The 18,629-nt window shown below is 39.7% G+C and overlaps 1 protein-coding gene across 8 annotated transcripts in view; it reads left to right on the forward strand.

Moving 5' to 3' along the window:
• The window catches only part of LOC127065812 (aryl hydrocarbon receptor protein 1), a 124,605-nt gene that overhangs the window by 95,279 nt on the left and 10,697 nt on the right, over positions 1 to 18,629 (forward strand). For all 8 annotated transcript variants that reach the window (XM_050998674.1, XM_050998671.1, XM_050998673.1 and 5 more), the window contains 2 exons: positions 1,878 to 1,996; positions 10,235 to 10,324. In XM_050998674.1, coding sequence (XP_050854631.1) covers positions 1,883 to 1,996; positions 10,235 to 10,324 — 204 coding nt within the window. In that variant the 5' untranslated portion in view covers positions 1,878 to 1,882. The remainder of the gene's footprint in view (positions 1 to 1,877; positions 1,997 to 10,234; positions 10,325 to 18,629) is intronic.

Consider the following 18,629-nt stretch of genomic DNA (forward strand, 5'->3'; position numbering starts at 1 on the left):
AATGCTTCTTCAAAGCATATTTACTTTCAAAGTTCATTTTTTACGCGGCCTCGTTCAAACGTGATACACTGATCTTTGTTATATATAGAAAGGAAATATTTTGCTATGATTTAAATTTTTGTTTAAGGAAAGAATTTTTGTTTTTTTTTTTTTCGACGGAGAATTTTTATCCGTCGATGGGTCGAATATGATCGAAAATTATTTATCTTGAATCTTCGAGATTCGATTTGCGATCGAATGTTTGTTTTCTCTGAATAAAAAAAAGAATAAGAAAAAGAATTTTCAGAATTTTCATGAAATTCCATTAGCGAGTATTGCATTTAAGTTGATGTATTTATAAATTCTGTACGATTAACTTTGCTAATCATTTTAACGATTATTTACGATACGAAATATCTTTATGAAAGATTTTTTTTTACAGTTTTTTTTTATTAGCACGGTGTATAATCAGTTATGTCTCAATCTTTTTTACGATTACTTAAAAAAAAATGATTAGAGTTATATCCATATAAACGTCATAAACACAAATATATAATCCAACACGTATTACGATACTAAGAATACAATGAAACTTTATCAGAAAGATATAGTAAAATTCGATCGACAAAAATTCTAAGAAATACTTTCAAATATTTTTTTACTCAATCCCGTACCAAAGAATTTCTTTTTTTTTTTATTTTTTTTTAATTAAAAATTCACACAAAATTACATCATCATATTTAGAAATAGAACGTAATACTTTAATGACACCTTACTTAAAGTTTCCGAATAGATAGTTATTTGTTAAGATCGGAGTATCAAAAATTAGAGTTCCATTCTCTGACTTCGAAGGTAATTAAACAGGTCGTTAGAAACTTAGAAAATTTCGAAAGGGATTCAATTCAGATTAACCGAACGTTCTGGGATAGTCGATGTCGATACTAGCCAGAGGAACGCGAGCGTGCATACATACATGACAGGAAGTGAGCGACACTTCCTCTTAAGCCCTATAATACTCCGTCGATCTGTTACAGTTCCATACACCTGCCTACCTCCTGCTTTAATATGCGCGCCATAATTAGAACATACGAGAGCACCGTAGCACTAAATAATAAACCGGCCGTATTAAAGTCGCGTCCGTGTCGCCGATAAACGTGACGGTCGACGAGCAAACGCGGCAGTTAAGGAGGGAAAAGGGAATGTTTTCTTAAAATGTTGTAAATTAACTCGTTACGAATCATTCGATATTATATACAGTCGAAATTAACAACGAAACCTTTCGAATATTCTTAGTTTTAACAAAATGAGATTAATAAAAAATTGATAACCATTACTTGAACAATGTTAACGATATAAAAACGTTAACCGGACCGGCTTGAATAAAGAGTTTTAGAGAGGGTCCCAGAGTTCCTTATAGGGTGGCCATCGTAAATCGTATCTTAAGTTCTCGAGTTAAGATAAGAAACGTTTTTACCGGCTTTATACGGTCAAGCAAAGAAATCATAAAACTGATTGTGATTGCACCGACGTATACACGGCTACTCTAATCGCTCACGTAATTTTTTGCGGCAAGAAGTAATACTTATGTGGTACAAATAATGAGAGAGAGAGAGAGAGAGAGAGAGAAAGAGAGAGAGAGTAAAGAAAGAAAAAAAGAATAAGGAATTTTATTAAGATTCGTCCTATTATTAAAAAAAGACAAATCAAAACGACTTGATCGAGATATAATTAAATGCTTCTTCTTTTTTTCTCCTTCTTTTTTCTCGTAGAATTTTTTATTTATTTCTTTAATCCGTCTTGTACGTATTAACGAACAATCGCGTATGTGTATCCGTGATTTCGAATGTTTACGTTCGAACGCACGCGACCTCTCTAATCTCTTCGTATCTTCTTTACAGTGGTGATGCACAAGGACAAAGAAGAAAATTCGCATCACGATTCGCACTACCGTGCACGTGAGTTGGCTGCCCTAGCTGCATACGACCATCATCACCTTGACGGCGAAATGTTCCTACAGGTGAGTGTAGCACGCTTTGTTAAGGCCCTTATCACGCTCGATACTTTAACATTTATGATCTCATTTCGGACGAGGTGAAATAATTTCAAGAGAGAAAAGAAAAAGAGAAAGAAAGAGAGAGAGAGAGAGTAAAGAATAAACAGAAAAGGAAAAGAGAAGAAAAAAGAAAGGAAAAAGATGAGAAAAAAGAAAAAAAAGCGCATACTAATTAGAATAGGGTGAACGCGTGTACACGCACAGACATACGCGCGCGTGTCTGTGTACTTACGACGCGTAAAATGCACCTGTCCTTAGCTCGTATCGATCAGTCGACTTCTCGATGCTCGGAACCGACCGATTCGATCGAACCGATTAGAAGAAACGATCTTTTCCTAATGTATTTATCAAAATTTAATTATACAAAAAAAGAGAAGAGTCATCATAACGAAATTTTTATCATTCCGAATTGTTTTTCTTTTTTTACACATAGATAAATATTTCCTATTTGATATAAAAATTTGTAAAAGAAGTTATTAAAAATCGTATAGATAGCTGAGATATCATATTTCTGATTTAAATCGACCAACTCTGTGTTCGCTATTGTCAAAGTCGAAGTTTAATAAACATCGCGATGTTATCTATCTTCTTGCTTTAATTACTTACGACCGATCGATCGTGCTTTATCAAGGATCGAACGAATGAATGAAAATAAATGGTTGTGGTTAAAAGATACTACGTCGAAAGATGAATGGTCGGCCGGAGTAAGTAAGTACTTACGCGTGTTACCGAATGATTTCGTGATTGAAAGCGTTCGTCGTGAAACCGATACCGCGTTACCCCCTTCATCTACTTACCTACCTGTCTACCTACCTACCTACGTACCTACCTACCTACCTATCTATCTTTCAAAAGCTTTTTTTTTATTATCAAGTTTACACAGATACTTAAAAGAGCAAGAAGAGAGAGAGAGAGAGAGAGAGAGAGAGAGAGAGATGCGAGTCCAAAGGGATATCAAAAAAGAAAAGAAAAAAAAAGAAAAATCATTACAGCGTCTCACGTTAATTTGTAAAGACCGAGTCGTCGAAATTAAATCATCGTGAGAGGGACTAAAGGGAGAAGGATAAATAGGAGGAGGAGGAGAAGGATGAAGAAGAGGAAGAGGAAGAGGAAGAGGAGGAGGAGGAGGAGGAGGAGGGAGAAGTTGTAGATAGAAGACGAGAGAGGAGGTGAAACGAGAGGAGAATGAGAGGAGTAAATGGTGGGAGGAACGGGGAATGGCATGAAAAGGGGCGGGCGGAGGTTAGCGGAGAGGATCGGGGGAAGTTGAGAGAGGGGAAGAAGGAGCAAGATATCCGGCTGATGAACCGGCTATGAAACCGAGGCGTACGAGGTGTCTATTCCTCCAAAGTATGGAAGGGTATATACACGGATTAATGGAGGCGTATCATGCGAGGCTATTACGTTCCCTTTCCTGCGTTTTAGTCTCATGCGCGAGAGAAAGAGGGGTTGGGGAGTGGGAGAAAGAGATAGAGAGAGAGAGAGAGAGAGAGAGAGAGAGAGAGAAAGAGGGCGTAGAATATACTCGCATGAACTCGTACGGAGGCACGCGTACCTTTCATGCGGAGTCCTCCTGCATTACGATCGAACGATCCTGCCAGGATCTATAACGGCCGCGTTATTAATTGTCTGCTCGTTAATTACGTTACGTTACATAGCTAGCTCCTACCCCGGAGCTAATCCCGAAACGGGCCTCCGACAACACCGCTAAACGATATCTCTTTTTTTTTTTTTCTTTTTTTCTCTTTTTTTATGGGTCTATTATATCATCTATTCGAAATCGCAAAGCGTTGGAAGATAGTTACAAATTAACCGATGAACTGTCTAGTTTGCTATCGGAGCATATATATATATATATATATATAATATGTATGTATGTATGTATGTATACGTATACTCACGCGCTAATCCATCGTAGATACATAGAATTTGATATATGTTGTGATAACGTAAAACAATTTAGAAAGAGGCTTTCCTTTTATAATTGGGGTGGAATATAAAGATTCGATCCGTCAAACGTAATTTCGTGGATGTGTTCGGCCAGTTGGCGGATCGCCTTGTCATAAACCGGATTTACTGTCGTCCTTCGTGAGGTTTACGAGGATCGGCAAAACAGTATATATTGCGAGAAAAGGGGGAAATAAGTCGTCGAGTAAGGGGAAAGGGGGTTTAAGGAGGAAGAGGGGAGGGATAGAAATGAGTGGAAGGGAGATGGAAAAGACGTGGGAGGAAGAAGAGACGACTGATCTTGCTGGGAAAGACCAACCAGCCAAGCCAGCTTTGGATGGAGCTCACGAATCATTTGAACGTGTTATTGATATATGTATATATAGTATGTATCTACGTAGGTAGGTAGGTAGGTAGGATATCAAGAGGATGAAGAAAAGGATGGGAGATGATTTTTTGTGCGTGGGTCGAAGAGAACTTGGAAAGCAAGAGAAATAAATAAATTAATTAATTAAAGAAAAAGAACAGGGTGCAAGGATTCAAGCTGATCGAATAATTTTTAAGTGACGATCTAGTCGCGAATTATTTTCGGATACATCAATCGAACTTCGTTATACGACAACAATGACGACGATAACGACGATGCTTCCATCCATCGCTTATAACGTCGAAGTAATATATAGGCATATGCTTGTAGGTTAATGAAATACAGATATTCCGTTCGAAATCTAGAATAAATGCTTTCGTTAATAACCGGTATACATATATAAAGGACTGCAATCTTTTTTCTGTGTTTTTTTTCTATTTTCTTTTTCTTTTCTTTCTTTCTTCTTCTTTCTCTCTTTTTTTTTTTTTTTTGAAAGGCAAGAATGTATAACGATAAAAGGGCTTATTTCTCCGTGGGCACGAGGCGTCGCGTGTTTCTTGCAGTTAGTTTTCATTTCTGTCGGCTAACGAACACGCACCGATGGAAGAGTAGGTGCTAAGAAAGCGACACACGATTCGAAGACATTTACGGAAATATAGTTATGGATATAATACAATGTAAACGTCACGCGTGATGAAAGTTCATAGCAAATGCTAAAGTAATAAACGAAATGTCAAGAAAGTTGGTGGATCCTTACCATCTCTCTTTTTCTACTAACATACCAGCGTCCCCTATCTGTTCGGTTTATCGAAATAAAAAAAAAAAAAAAAGAAGAGAAAAAGAAAAAACGCGGACTTTCGAAAGGCATATTTTAAACCTTTTACATATATTATATACCTGTACGTTAAGCGTATCACGTCCTACATCCTACATCGATATTCCGCGGAACGGTAAAAAGCTCACAACGTCCGACGCGAATGCAAACGCAATTACCATCTATCCTCTAATCCGAGGTATATGAATTAAAAGTAGTAAAGTTCCTATTATGCATTTATGCAAAAACGTCCGGGAGTTATCGTTTCCGTGAAATCGCCATATCGATCGTAGCAATACGCCATTTGAATACTTTTCGCGAGAGAACGCATAGTTGGATGAGCGTACGTTTTAATATTTGAAACATGTTTCCGAATCGATCGTTAATGAAATATGAAATGGTCGAAGAAAATTTAGTTGGGGTATTAAATATGCACGGTAAAATCGTCTACTGTCTCTCTCTTTCTCTCTCTCTTTCTCTTTCTTTCTCTCTCTCTCTCTCTCTTTCTCTCTCTCTTTCAACTTCGGTAGGAATCACGCCTTTCAGTAACGTATCGCCGCGAGAGCAGCCATTTTGGTCTCATATTTTTTATTTAATAGCCAGCAGGCTATCGTGTATCGCATTAATACAGGAGCTGCAGGTTGGTAGCGGTAAAAGAGGGTCGTGGTCAGGAATGACCCCCGCAACCGGTAACCCGTAATCACAACCGAGCTATTTTTCTCCCCGGCAGATCTCTACACGGTGCTACCTCGAACGAATTTTCGATCGGTCTCGACACAAACCGAACTGGACACAAACCGTTCGTAAGTAGTCTGCTCGGACGATATTCGATTGTCGACGTTCTCTCACGATTGAAAGGAAAAGGAAAAAAAAAAAGAGAGGAAGAAAAGAAACGAAAAAGAAACAGAGAGAAGAAGGAAACAAGAAGCCTCGAAAAAAGCGTCGTTTTTAATACGATTTCGCACGTAATCGAATTTATATACGAATACGTAATGAAATACGATGATAAAGTATATACCTATATACCTAATTTATGTTTGTGTGTGTATGTGTGTAAATACTTCTATCGATTATTTTTCTCGATTCTCGCGTGAAACGAAAAGAATGGAACGACGATGGGTTTTGTGCGACGAGGGTACGTGAGCAAGGTAATTTAGATTCGCGTTTGGGTCGCATAAGCGATCTCTAACACCAACCTAAGTGAATTCGGTATAGAGGTAATAAGTCGACGAAGTAAGGAACCAAAGAACGAACGAATGAACGAACGAACCAACGAACGAATGAACGGATGAACGGACTGATGGATGGACGGACGGACGAACTGACGAACTGACGGACGGACAGACGGACGTACGAACGACCAACTCGATCACCACGCTATAAGGCTCTTACTTGTTGCTGATGGTTGCATGTCTGCTCTGCCCTGATTGCTCCCTATGTGAGGAAAGATAGGTAAGTTTCGTTTTCGAGAAGACTTAAAAGGGGGTGAAGGAGAATTAACAAGAGAAGGAACATCTTTCCCAAACGACAAAACGACGTTAGAAACTATTTTCCTTTCTGTCGTTCGATCGATCGCTAATTCGTCTAATTCGGTTATATCTAATAGATATACATGAATACATGGATATAAATAATACACGAATATATATATATAGATAGATAGATAGTTAGATATATGTATATGTAATCATAGAAGGAAAAAGAAACTCTAGAAAAATCTTTCGAAATAATTCCCTTCGGTACGTTAATCGTTGAATAGTCGAGGTCGAACGAGTCGTTCCGAGTCATTAAATCTATTGAAAGTTTCTGAAATCGATAGGAGAGTTAAAGGCAGAGGGTCGTCGAGCGAGACAGCTTCGTACAGTTGTAGTAGGATTTTTAAGAGACCTTTCGATACTTTCACTGCCTCCGGACTAAAGGAAGGAAGTGTCCCACACAGTTGGCCTAAAGTAACTCGGTTTAAAGCGTTTAAATTGTCGGTTTAGCAAAGGCGAAAGAGCGAAATCTAAAGAGCAAAAGAGATAAATAGAAAGAGATAGATTAGACGGAGACAGAATGAGAGACAGAGAGACAGAGAGAGAGAGAGAGAGAGAGAAATAAAGAAATAGGGATAGAGATAGAAAGAGAAAGAGAGAGAAAGAGAGAAGTCAATTGGCAGTGAGTCAGTCAGTGAGACTGAGCGGCGAGGTGAGTCAAAGGTAAGCTTAGGTTGGGTGGGTGCATGGGATGGGATGATATGAGGTTAGGTTGCCGGTCGACGGGGCTCGCCTTGGTCTGGCACCGCTAGTCCTTCCCGCGTATTGATCGCGTGCTCCTTTCCTCCCTTAGATACCACACCGACCCTCTCTTGGCAGCACCTCTTCACCCCCCCTCTTACCGAAGTCGTTCCTGCAGAATATCTTACTTCGATACACCCTTTTCGCATCGACACCCACCACCATCCTTCTTTCTTCTCTTTCTTTTTCTCTATCTTCTGTCTTTCTATCTCTCTCTCTTTTTCTCTCTCCTTCTTTTTTTTTCTTCTCTTTTTGAATCTCTCTTCTTTTTTTAACTTTTTTTTCTCTATCGTCGAAAGAGTATGAAAACGATGATTGCTACGGACAAGGGAATTCATTTTCCTCGTACGAAGGTCGGTCAAAGTGTCAGGGTCGCACGAAAGGAAATTTCACGAAAATAGATAGGCAAACAGACAGAGAGAGAGATGTATAATAAATAGAAAATAAATCTCAGGCACGTGTGCAATATGAATTAGATACGAATCGATGATATTCTTTCGGTCTGTTTATCTCGTCGTTTATTCGTGCGTCTTTGCTCTAATAGAAGTCGCGCTCGCACGAGCGCGAAGAAAAACGGAAAGAAAGATTTCGTGCGTGAAGTATTATCGGCTAGCAGCTAATACGAGAGAGTCAAGGTGAGGATGAAGGGGTATTAGGAGTTCACGCTTGGGCGGAACACGCCAAGTACTCGCGAGTGGCACGCGACTGATTCTCCACCGAGCTCACGCGATAAATAGGAATCTTTGTTTTCTTTAAACCGACGCTTCTACTTCCGCGACTATCCGTTTCATTTCTTCTTACACGACACGATCATTCTCTATTTTATTTCTATTTTATTAATATCATATATAGTAACCATAATTTTCATACGTATATCATATATATGTATATGTATATGTATGTATGTATGTTCTGAAAAGTAAGGAATCATAAGTACGTAAACTTTTCGATTCGTATAGATATTTATATATATAAAATAATGTATAATATGTGAATATTATTGAAGAAAGTATGTAAGACACGAAGATGAAAATATTCTCGAGTGAACGAACTTGAAAAAGAAAAATGTATATCAATTAGAAACGTTATGAGGAATGAATAGATAGATAGATAATTATAAGATAACGCAAGAGTGAAAATATTCTTGACTTACGTTAATGAGCAGTTGTATGTATATCGAGATACTGTACTTATTAAATAGAAATTAGAGATTGTAGATATATCTATATATTATATAAATATATATATATATATAAAATATCCATTTAAAAAGGATCTAAGGGAAAGATGAAAATGTTCGTAAGGTAAATAATCCTGAGGCAAATCCAACAGATCGATTCGTAATTGGATTAACTTGCAATTATACTTCCGCATGTAAGAAAGGTTCCCGTGAGACGATGCGTTCGCTATACGAAATGGCCATGTCGGCCATTTCTCTGGTACGGTAAGGTTAAGCTATAACAAGAGGGGAGAACACTGCCGAGAAAATCCTATTAGAGAGGCACTATCCTCGATATAGTAAAAGTAAGCTTGTGTTAGCGTACGATGCTCGAAAACTCGAAGCTCACCCTAGCGCACATCGCTATTGACGCTACGCAGAAGGCCCACCCTCCGAATAAACCAATCAAAACGCAGCATCCGCGCATGCGATCACTCCTATGGGTACCATTTTCTATTCGGACGGGCTTCCTGTACGTTCGTAATCCGACGTGGAGAAATAATTTTTACGAATTCCAATCGGGAAAAAAGGGAAATAATTTTCCTTAAGTACGATTAAATCGACGATCTTTTTTTCTTCTTTTTCCTTTTTTGTTTAGAAGAAGATATCATAGAACGATAAATTAATCTTGATATCCTCCTGTTAGATAGGATATTTAAACGTATATATACGTACTCTTAAGAATTTTTCTTTTATAATCACGTTCGAGGATAAAGATGATATGTAAAAAAATGAATTCCGTCGGATGTCGTTTTACTTTGCTTCGCGTTATTTGAAATTATTGAAACGTTCGAAATGAAATATTTCTAAGGCTGAATTGATAATACGGAAACATCGGCTATCGATTCTCTTCGTTATTCGATGAACGCATGGCAGTCAGAATTCAGGTAAGATTTGCATGCAAAGAAATACGATGGAATTCGTTATCTCTTTCTTTTTCTCTCTTATAAAATGCTATTCGGTAGAAGATATCGAACGCTCGCCATATTTCAGAACAATAAGGTCTAACTGGCGTGCCTGGTACGGGGCAGAGCTCGGCGAAATAAAACAAAACAATCCACGTTTAGCTCGGAAACGACGGTGCGGCCGAGGGTTAAATGGTTTTCTCAGCTAGTATAATCCTATACCGAATACCTGCTAGAAACTGGAACGGATATTTTGGGCTTCGATGCGAACGTTCGAGTTCGCAAGCTCGTTTGGTATTTGTCGGTATCGGGTCTACCGATAAATGGGAAAACTTTCCGCAACGTTTTAACTCCCTACGCCACAAAACACAGTGGCGTTCGTTTACTGCGTTTCCTCCGCGGCACACGAGTTTAATTCTCTTCTCCTCTCTCTCTCTCTCTCTCTCTCTCTCTCTCTCTGGCTGTCTCTTTTCTTTTATTTTTTGTCCGTTCGTTCGTTTCTTTGATTTTATTATTATTTTCTTTTCTTTTTTTATTCAAAGAAAACTCCAATCTCGCAAAGGAAAAAGTTCTTTAAAACGCTTTGAACTTTTCTATTAATTCGTACAACTAAGAAACGATTAGTAATCCGTTTAATTGATCGATCTAAGTAAGAATATCTATTCTTGTTTCAGGCATTGAACGGTTTTCTGCTGATATTAACTTGCGACGGGGAGGTTTTCTTCGCTACTCACAGCATAGAGAGTTACCTTGGCTTTCATCAGGTAAGCATTTAGAAATGATTTCTAATATAGCTTAGCGAACGTTTAACATTGTACATTTATCAGAAAGACAACGAAAGGGAAAACTTTTCACCCTTGATGATATGTGTCAAGAGCTATAAAGCCTACCGAAGAAAAATCCAAGGGTTTTACCCTTATTATTGTTCGGTTTACTCTCGGTTCGTCTACGGCTACACCCTACACGCGCTCGACAGTCACGCCAGCCTTGTCAAGTTTGCCGTACATGTCACGTTTGCCCAAGCATCATCCCTTTCTCAAACGCGACGTATCCTTACTCTTCCCTCGACAGCGTGCACACATTTTTCAATGCTAATAACGTCCTGCAAACAGGATCGTCAAACGAGCCAACACAACGGAGCACTTCGTTCACCTTCGTTTACTTTAGAAAACGATACGGCGATACTCGTTAGAAAAATGGGATAATTTCTGTTCGTTCGATCGCGATTTTTATCGACAATAAAGACGGAAAAAATACTCCCGTCCTTCGCTTCCTAACGATACTTCTGATATAACTTTTACTATCCTTATTAATACGATCGAGCATGGAAACGAATGTTTTGATAATAATTTTACTCGATATTAAGTATCTTAAATTCTTACATCGTGTCACGATCGTCGTTCTTTAAGATTTTTTATTAACAATTTTTTCATACAACAGTTGGAATAAACTGTGTGAAAGAAAATGTATATGAAGAGAAAAAATAAGGAGTGCGACGAGTTAGATATCTTTTTACGGTCATGAAATGACTGAAATGAGATTTCACGACAATTTTTTTTTAAGAGACAGAGAGAGAGAGAGAGATAATAGAATTTTTTTTTTTTTATTATAGACAGATGTGTAATTAAATATTTATAAAAAGCAAAACACGGACGTTTTCCATGTCCGATGACTAATCTCGAGATTTAGACGTCCCAACGATGTCATCGCGATATCAGAAATCCAAAATTACCTTTATCATGCCTCGTCACACCTGAAAGCTTTGTGCACACATCGTAGAAAACGCTTCCGATCGGCAAAGGCACCCCGCGCATAGTTCTTAACGATAATTTCTCGAACCGATGAGCGCGCACTCGAGCGGAAAACTTGATTGACATTTTCTAATCGCTCGGTAAAGAAAAAAAAAAAGAAAATAAAGAAACGAAAAGGAAAGATCGAAGAGAAATCGTACGCAGAAGTTATTTTCGAAATTTAGCCGCAAGAAAGCAGAAGAGGAAAAAAAAGAAAAAGGATACGCGATCGATTTACCACGAGATTTATTAATTAGATAAAATAATTTTTTAATTTTTCGGCGTGAAAATGTCGAAAGAAATATCGATCGAAAAAAATGAAGAAGATCCAGTCGAACCACGTAGAAATTTGTTTTCAAAATTGACAAGAGGGAAAGAAAGAAAAGATTAGTAGAAAAATCACGCGAACGACTATGAAACGTCGTTTTGTTATTTTCTTTCTTGTCTTTTATTTATTTATTATTTTTTTTTTTTTTCTAAATCACCAGCATTTAGAGACAGAAGAAAAGAAAGAATGAAAGAGAGAAAGAGAGAAAGAAAGAAAGAAAGAAATTTAAACACACAGACATCCCATCCCGCCTATAAAATTTCTTAGCGCGATCGCGTGTGTGGTGGATTCTTCTTCCCTTGAATAGTGTAACACACGCGAACGCTTTGTGCACACATTGTAAAGGAGAACGACGACGATGGACGATGATTTCCCTACTCGATGACCGTGTATCCGAGTGCATAATCGCAGGGCGTTTCGGACGACGCGATTACACGGCCCTATAACTCCGCAGAAAAGTGCGAGAGTATGCACGTAGTATGCACAAACATATATATATATATATATATATATATATATATACTTGTACATACACGTACATACATAATATTTATACCATATACACGTATATATGTATATATACATTTTCATCAATGTATATGGACTATCTACGTATCTCGTCTTTGACTTTGTAGAAATACATAATGACAAGCATCGTCTTACAATCTACATCGTATAATACAATACAATGTAATATAATATAGTATAATATCGACGACCAAGATTAAAAAGAAACTACTACTGTGCTCGCAGGGGAAACAAAAAAAGCAAAGAAAAAGAAAAGTAAAAGGAAAAAAGGAAAAAAGAAAAATGAATAAGAAAAATAAAAGAGAAGAAAATCGAACCACCGAAGGAGTCCATTTTAGTTCGATATCTCACGCGAGAAACCCGCGAGGAAAGGAATCGTATGAGCGACGACGAGGAAAAAAAGCCACGGATTGAGTCTCGCAAGCGCTTCGAGTCCTCGGCAGGCTGCTTAATTGGGCTGATAGAGTCGATTCGATGCTCAACGAGCCTTTATGCCCCGTGACCTGTGCCGGATAAAAGTAATAACTTAAGCAAAAGGTCAAAGGTTCCTTATCGGCCGCGAGACTGACGCTAGAGAAGGGGGTTGCGGGGAGGGAGGGATGGTGAAGGAGGGTAAATGGGGGAAGGGGGTGCCTCGAGAGAAATATGAGAAGAAGATGGTGAGATATAGAGAGAAGTGGGGGAGTATGCTCGAACGTAGAAGAAAAAACGTAGAAGGAATGTCCTTGAGGACATGGACGATTGTTTTAGGGGTTGAGGAAAAAAAAAGTGAAAAAAAAAAGAGAGAGAGAGAAGTAAAAGAAAAAAGAAACAAAAGGAGAAAAAAGATGACTGAAAAAGTCGAGAAATTCTAACGAAACTCGTGCATGCTTCTTTCTTCGTTTTTACATATCGTAAATAAAACGCGTTTTATCCAATGAAAAAGGAAAAAGTATTACGTCGTTCTTTACTCTTTCTCTCTTTTTCTCTTTCTGTTCTGTTCTTTTCTTTATTAGCGCGCGTAACTACGTTCTCGTATATCGAGTAAATAGTAGATGTGTGCTAGGTAAGTAGATACGCAGAAATATACATACGTAGGATACGTATATAAATATGTACGTATACAAAGGCTCCAAGGGCTCGTTCGCGCCCCATCTAAATTATGTGGCAACGTTTTGACAATTAATAGCCACTAATGAAGACACAATCGGGCTGCCCCGGAGCACTCTCGCCTTTCACCCCTTTTCTCGTTGAGCGAGTTCGAGAGACAAAGGGAGAACGAGGGAGTGAGGAAGATAGAAAAGGAGAGATATATGTACATATACACACACTTTTATATATATATATATATATATATATATATATATATATATAGAGAGAGAGAGAGAGAGAGAGAGAGAGAGAGAGAGAGAAATGGAAAGAGAGAGAGAGGAAGAATGAAACGCTGACGCGGCTTCATAATTCTCCGGCATAATTGAGAGCTCAACGTTCGAGGCCGCGATATTCCACTCGGTGAATCTACTATGTACATATATTATTATACGTAGATATATACCAACACATACTCGTGCGTTCTTCGAATATACTCGCCCCTTTTCTTTACTCGTCTATATTCTTTACCTGTACGGGTGCACACAACAAATATTGTACACAGATACACTTGAGGGCCATACGTACGATGAGAAAGAAAGAAAGAAAAACAGAGAGAGAGAGAGAGAGAGAGAGAAAGCACCGAGAGAAGGCAGTCCCGATTATTAATGAGCGGCTCGGATTAATTATTATTACCTGCCTGATTTGTTTCAATTTGTAGCGGGTCCTTTGATCGCACCGAATCGGTTCCATCGGTTTCACCCGGTGTCCAGCTTGGATTTATTTCTCGACAGCGTCTTTTCGGTACCCGGACGTACCTTGGTACGTTTCTGCTTACCCTTGGTACCTGCTGCTAGCTGACACTGAAATATCGCGATAACGATTTTCAAAGTTCGAACGCCAGAAAAAGAGAGAAATAGAGAGAGAAAGACAGTGTGTATGTGTGCACGCGTGTGTGTGTGTGTGTCTCTCTCTCTGTCTCTCTCTCTCTCTCTCTCTCTCTCTCTCTCTCTCTCTCTCTCTCTCTCTCTCTCTCTCTCTCTCTCTTTCTCTTCCTCTCATGCGACGCTTCAGAGAGTACTACGTTAAGATTTTAAGGGAAGCCGTGCTGAGAAAGGGTTAGACCTTACGAATCAGACATCTTTCGATTATTAAACGGCTCAAGAGTCATCTTACAAAGTGTTCAACATAACGAGAAAGTCCTCCGTCTTATACTTCTTCTTCGTTTGTAACCATTTTTTATAGGAACGTAAGTAAGGGAAAAAATTGGCATTAAGCCGAGCAAGATAAGAATAAAATATGATCAATTCGCACAAATCCAAAGGTTTTTTTATATATCTATCGCAAATAACGTTACGACAGTCCTTTAAGTTTGAATCTTTCATTCTATATTGATCTATACAAAACGAGTTAGGAGAGAAAGAGAGAGAGAGAGAGAGAGAAAGAAAGAAAGAGAGGGAGAGAGGGAAAGAGAGAGAAAGAGTGATTGAGAGAGAAAAACTAAGAAGACGAGAACTGGAAGACTTGAAGATTCGTCGAAAGAGGAGAAAAACGAAGATACTGTTGTTGCTTACAGTGGGAGGGAGAGTCAAAGCTTGTGAGTAAAGCGGAGAGGGAGTTTCGATGAGGACGAAGATGGTGGTGCTAGTGGTGGTGGTGGAGGTGGCGATGGTGGTGGTTGGTGGTGGTGGGAAGAAAGGAGGGTGCAAGCAGTAGAAAAAGGAAATAGAGCGAGGCAAGGTGAGGTAAGACGTGGTGTGCCGTGGTGAGCTAAGGTGAGGTGAGGTGAAGTGAGGTAAGGTGAGGTGAGGTGAGGTGAGGTGAGGTGAAGTGAGGTGAGGTGAGGTGAGGTGAGGTGAGGTGAGGTGAGGTGAAGCGAGGAAGAGTAAGGCGAGGCAAAGCCGACGCATTCTTCGTTGGAATGTAAATCAAGTCTGCCGAGGGAGCGAGACTGCTCCGATGCCGGCGGGGGTGCGCTAGCGTCTCCACTAAATAATTACAAGCTCTTAATTAACGACGAGGGTCGATCGTAAAGCCATCCATGAGTTGGCCGCTCCGTCCCGCGGATACATGTTTCGAGATTATTTAAACGAGCAATGGTAACAAACGTTACGGACCTTACCGGCAAACCGCCCGCCGCCTTGCCTTCGGTAACTGACCTCAACTCGCGCGAGCGGCCATGGCATGAAAAACAAATGGAAAAAAAAGAAAAAAAAGAGAGAAAAGAAAAATATCTTTCGCTCCCGAGCGAACGATGAGAGTACCTATTTATGTAAGTACTTATGTACGAGACGACGATCGGTGCCGAAGGGATCGACAACGAAGAGATCGATCGTGATATATGCGATGGTAGTTCACGAAATTCGGCGAAATTCTTGACTTTATTAATATTTTCGACTTAGCGATAAGTGTTCGCGAACTAACACTTTCGATGATACACAACAGTAGTACCGTATGATTCATTCATTCGTTCGTTCGTTCGTTCGTTCATTCATTAATACAGTGGTAACTGAGTATATAAAACTCAAATTTCCCTTACAAATGTAATACGCGTGTTTTTTTATAGTCCTACGTTAGAAATATATGACTTTATTAATCAGTAAAAATTTTAACGATCTGAAATAAAAATAATAGACTTTTCCATAACTTTATATATTTATAATTGAATAAAAATTCGTTCGAAATACTTACATAGATACATACACATCCGAGATAATTTACATAGGTAGTTGGTAATCAGGGCCAATTATAGTAACCCAGTATAAAATTCTTTATATCGTTCGGCAATTAAAATATAATTTACGATTAAGCTCGCTTAATAAAAGCTGTCGGGATTTAATTCGAGTGCCATTATAGGCGAATACGTGACGGCGAGTCATTACAGTGAAACTTATGATTGTAGGTTGACTAAAAGTCTTATAGAAAAGCCGGTAGCAAAGGTACAACTCGGTGAAGTCGACCAGGCTCGTGAAGCTCGATTTTGAGTAGGTACATATATTCATATAGTTTGGGTCGACTAGAACCAGCGACACGTAATATCGAATTACTTTAACGATGTCCGATGTCGGGAACTCGAAATAAACTATGCTATCTCGGTTAATCCGATTGTGAACACTCGATACACAGAATGAAAGAAAGAAAGAGAAAGAGAGAGAGAGAGAGAGAGAGAAGAGAGATAAATGTAGGATCACTTTCTTACATCGATTAGCAGAGAAATCGTGTATAATCCTTCATTAAAATTAGAGCAAACGAAACAAGTCGTTCCCCCACCATTCACGGATCGCGTCCGCGCGATCGCAGCAGGGTTGCGACTAGACGGTTAACCGCGGGAAACGGGACGCTCGAATTCATTGGATCCCATGGAGAAGAACTTCATGGGACTCCTTTCTCAAGGCGGCGACTACTATCCCCCTTACCTGCTGTTTCGTTCGTACGAACGATTTTGCGATAGCTCTTGCTATATATTTATCGGGACGGTGAGAGTTTTACGAGACGCGGAGTCGGTCTCTTGTTTCGGTTTCCGTTTCAGTTTCGAACTCCGATAATGCCACCACCACTACTAGCACCAACACCACCGCCATCAACATCACCACCACCACCACCACCACCACCACCACCACCACCACCACCACCACCACCACCATCACCATCGTCGTCACCGCCACAAATGGCGACGGGCTGTGATAAATCGATGAAAAGAAAACGGAAACAAAAGGAAGAAAAAGAAACGATGCACAAGAGGGAGAAGGGGAGAGAGAGAGAGAAAGAGGGTAAAAGGGACAAAAAGAAAAAAGAAAGGAAAGGGAAAGTAAAAAAAAATGATTTACCGCGAAAGACGGCGGGATTGGTGAAAGTTCGATATGCCATATTATGCTTCTCCCCGACATTTTCACTTTGGAAAATGCTGTCTTATGGTTAAACATAGTTTGTGTGTATGTATATGCGTGCGCTCGTGGGTGTGTATCGATGTCCGTGTGTGTGTATGTGTGTAATATATATATATTTATACACATATATATGTATATCTGTGTATAACACGTTATATGGTATACGGTACACCGTAGAATCGGGTACGTGCGCGCATAATGGCAGGGATGGTGCGCGGGTAACATGGAAGTCGTGAGATCCTCACGGCGCTGATACCCCGAGATTCGTCCGTGCACGAAATGTACACGCGCGTACACGCGCGTATATAAAGAGGTAGACAGAAAAAGGTAGAGACAGAAAGTGAGAGAGAGAGAGAGAGAGAGAGAGAGAGAGAGAGAGAGAGAGAGAAATAAATAGAAAGAGAAGGTGTCAGTGCATCGGCAGTGCAACGACGTTCTTCGTTTAGAAACGTTAACGCGAGACTAACGTTGTGATCTCTCTCTCTCTTTCTCTCTTTCTTTCTCTCTTACACGTCGTCTCTAGCACGTGATTTATTATATTATTCGCAGCGAGCAGAGCCTGTCCTGACAGCCATGACCAGGTAATGGTCGAACGAGCCGAGTCGATCTATTCTCGAGTAGTACCAAGGTTTATTTCAGTTCAGGAACGTTCAGAGATGCGTGTGCTGCACCGGCACACCGATTATCGGATTAAAAGTCACGCGGTTACACCTATGCTCGAGGTATCCTTCTCTCTCTCTCTCTCTCTCTCTCTCTCTCTCTTTCTCTTTCTCTCTTTCTCCTTGTACCGTACGGCGCCGGATTGATTAGCTCTTTTTCTCTCACTTTACACCTTCACCAACATCTTAGATCTCTCTCTCTCTCTCTCTCTCTCTCTCTCTCTCTCTCTCTCTCATTCTCTCTCTCTCTCTCTCTCTCTCTCTGTCTTTCTGCCTCTGTCCGTCTCCGTCTCTGTCGCTCAGGTTAGAAGCTAGTACGACGACGAGCATGACCGCCTCTAAAGGGTAAAACTATGCGCCGCTGTCGTGCGGAGACTCATCATTCGAAGCCGAGCTAGTCTGGATTAATTATGCGCGATAAAGTGCGTCGAACACGTGTAGGTACATGGGCCGTATATGCGCTTGTGTCGCTGCACGCCGTCACGACCGATCTGATATTTCCTGAAATAATGCCACTCCACCGTACCGTTCGCATTCGAAACGTTTTATTTTAACAAACAGAGAGAGAGAGAGAGAGAGAGAGAGAGAGAGAGAGAGAGAACGAGGGAGGTTGAGAAAAAAGATTTCTCTTAATGCCATTGCTTCTCGAGTCATCCTCCTTCTACTTTTCTTTCTATCGTTCGCATACCTTCTTCTTCGTCTTCGTCTTCGTCTACTAAAATAAATTCTAATATCTTAGTAAGTATCTCATTCCTCTGGTAAATATCTCATTTCCTCTTTCTCTCTCTCTCTCTTTTTGTTTTTTTTTT

Source organism: Vespula vulgaris, chromosome 8 (assembly GCF_905475345.1).
Source record: "Vespula vulgaris chromosome 8, iyVesVulg1.1, whole genome shotgun sequence".
In the NCBI taxonomy this organism is placed as follows: domain Eukaryota; kingdom Metazoa; phylum Arthropoda; class Insecta; order Hymenoptera; family Vespidae; genus Vespula; species Vespula vulgaris.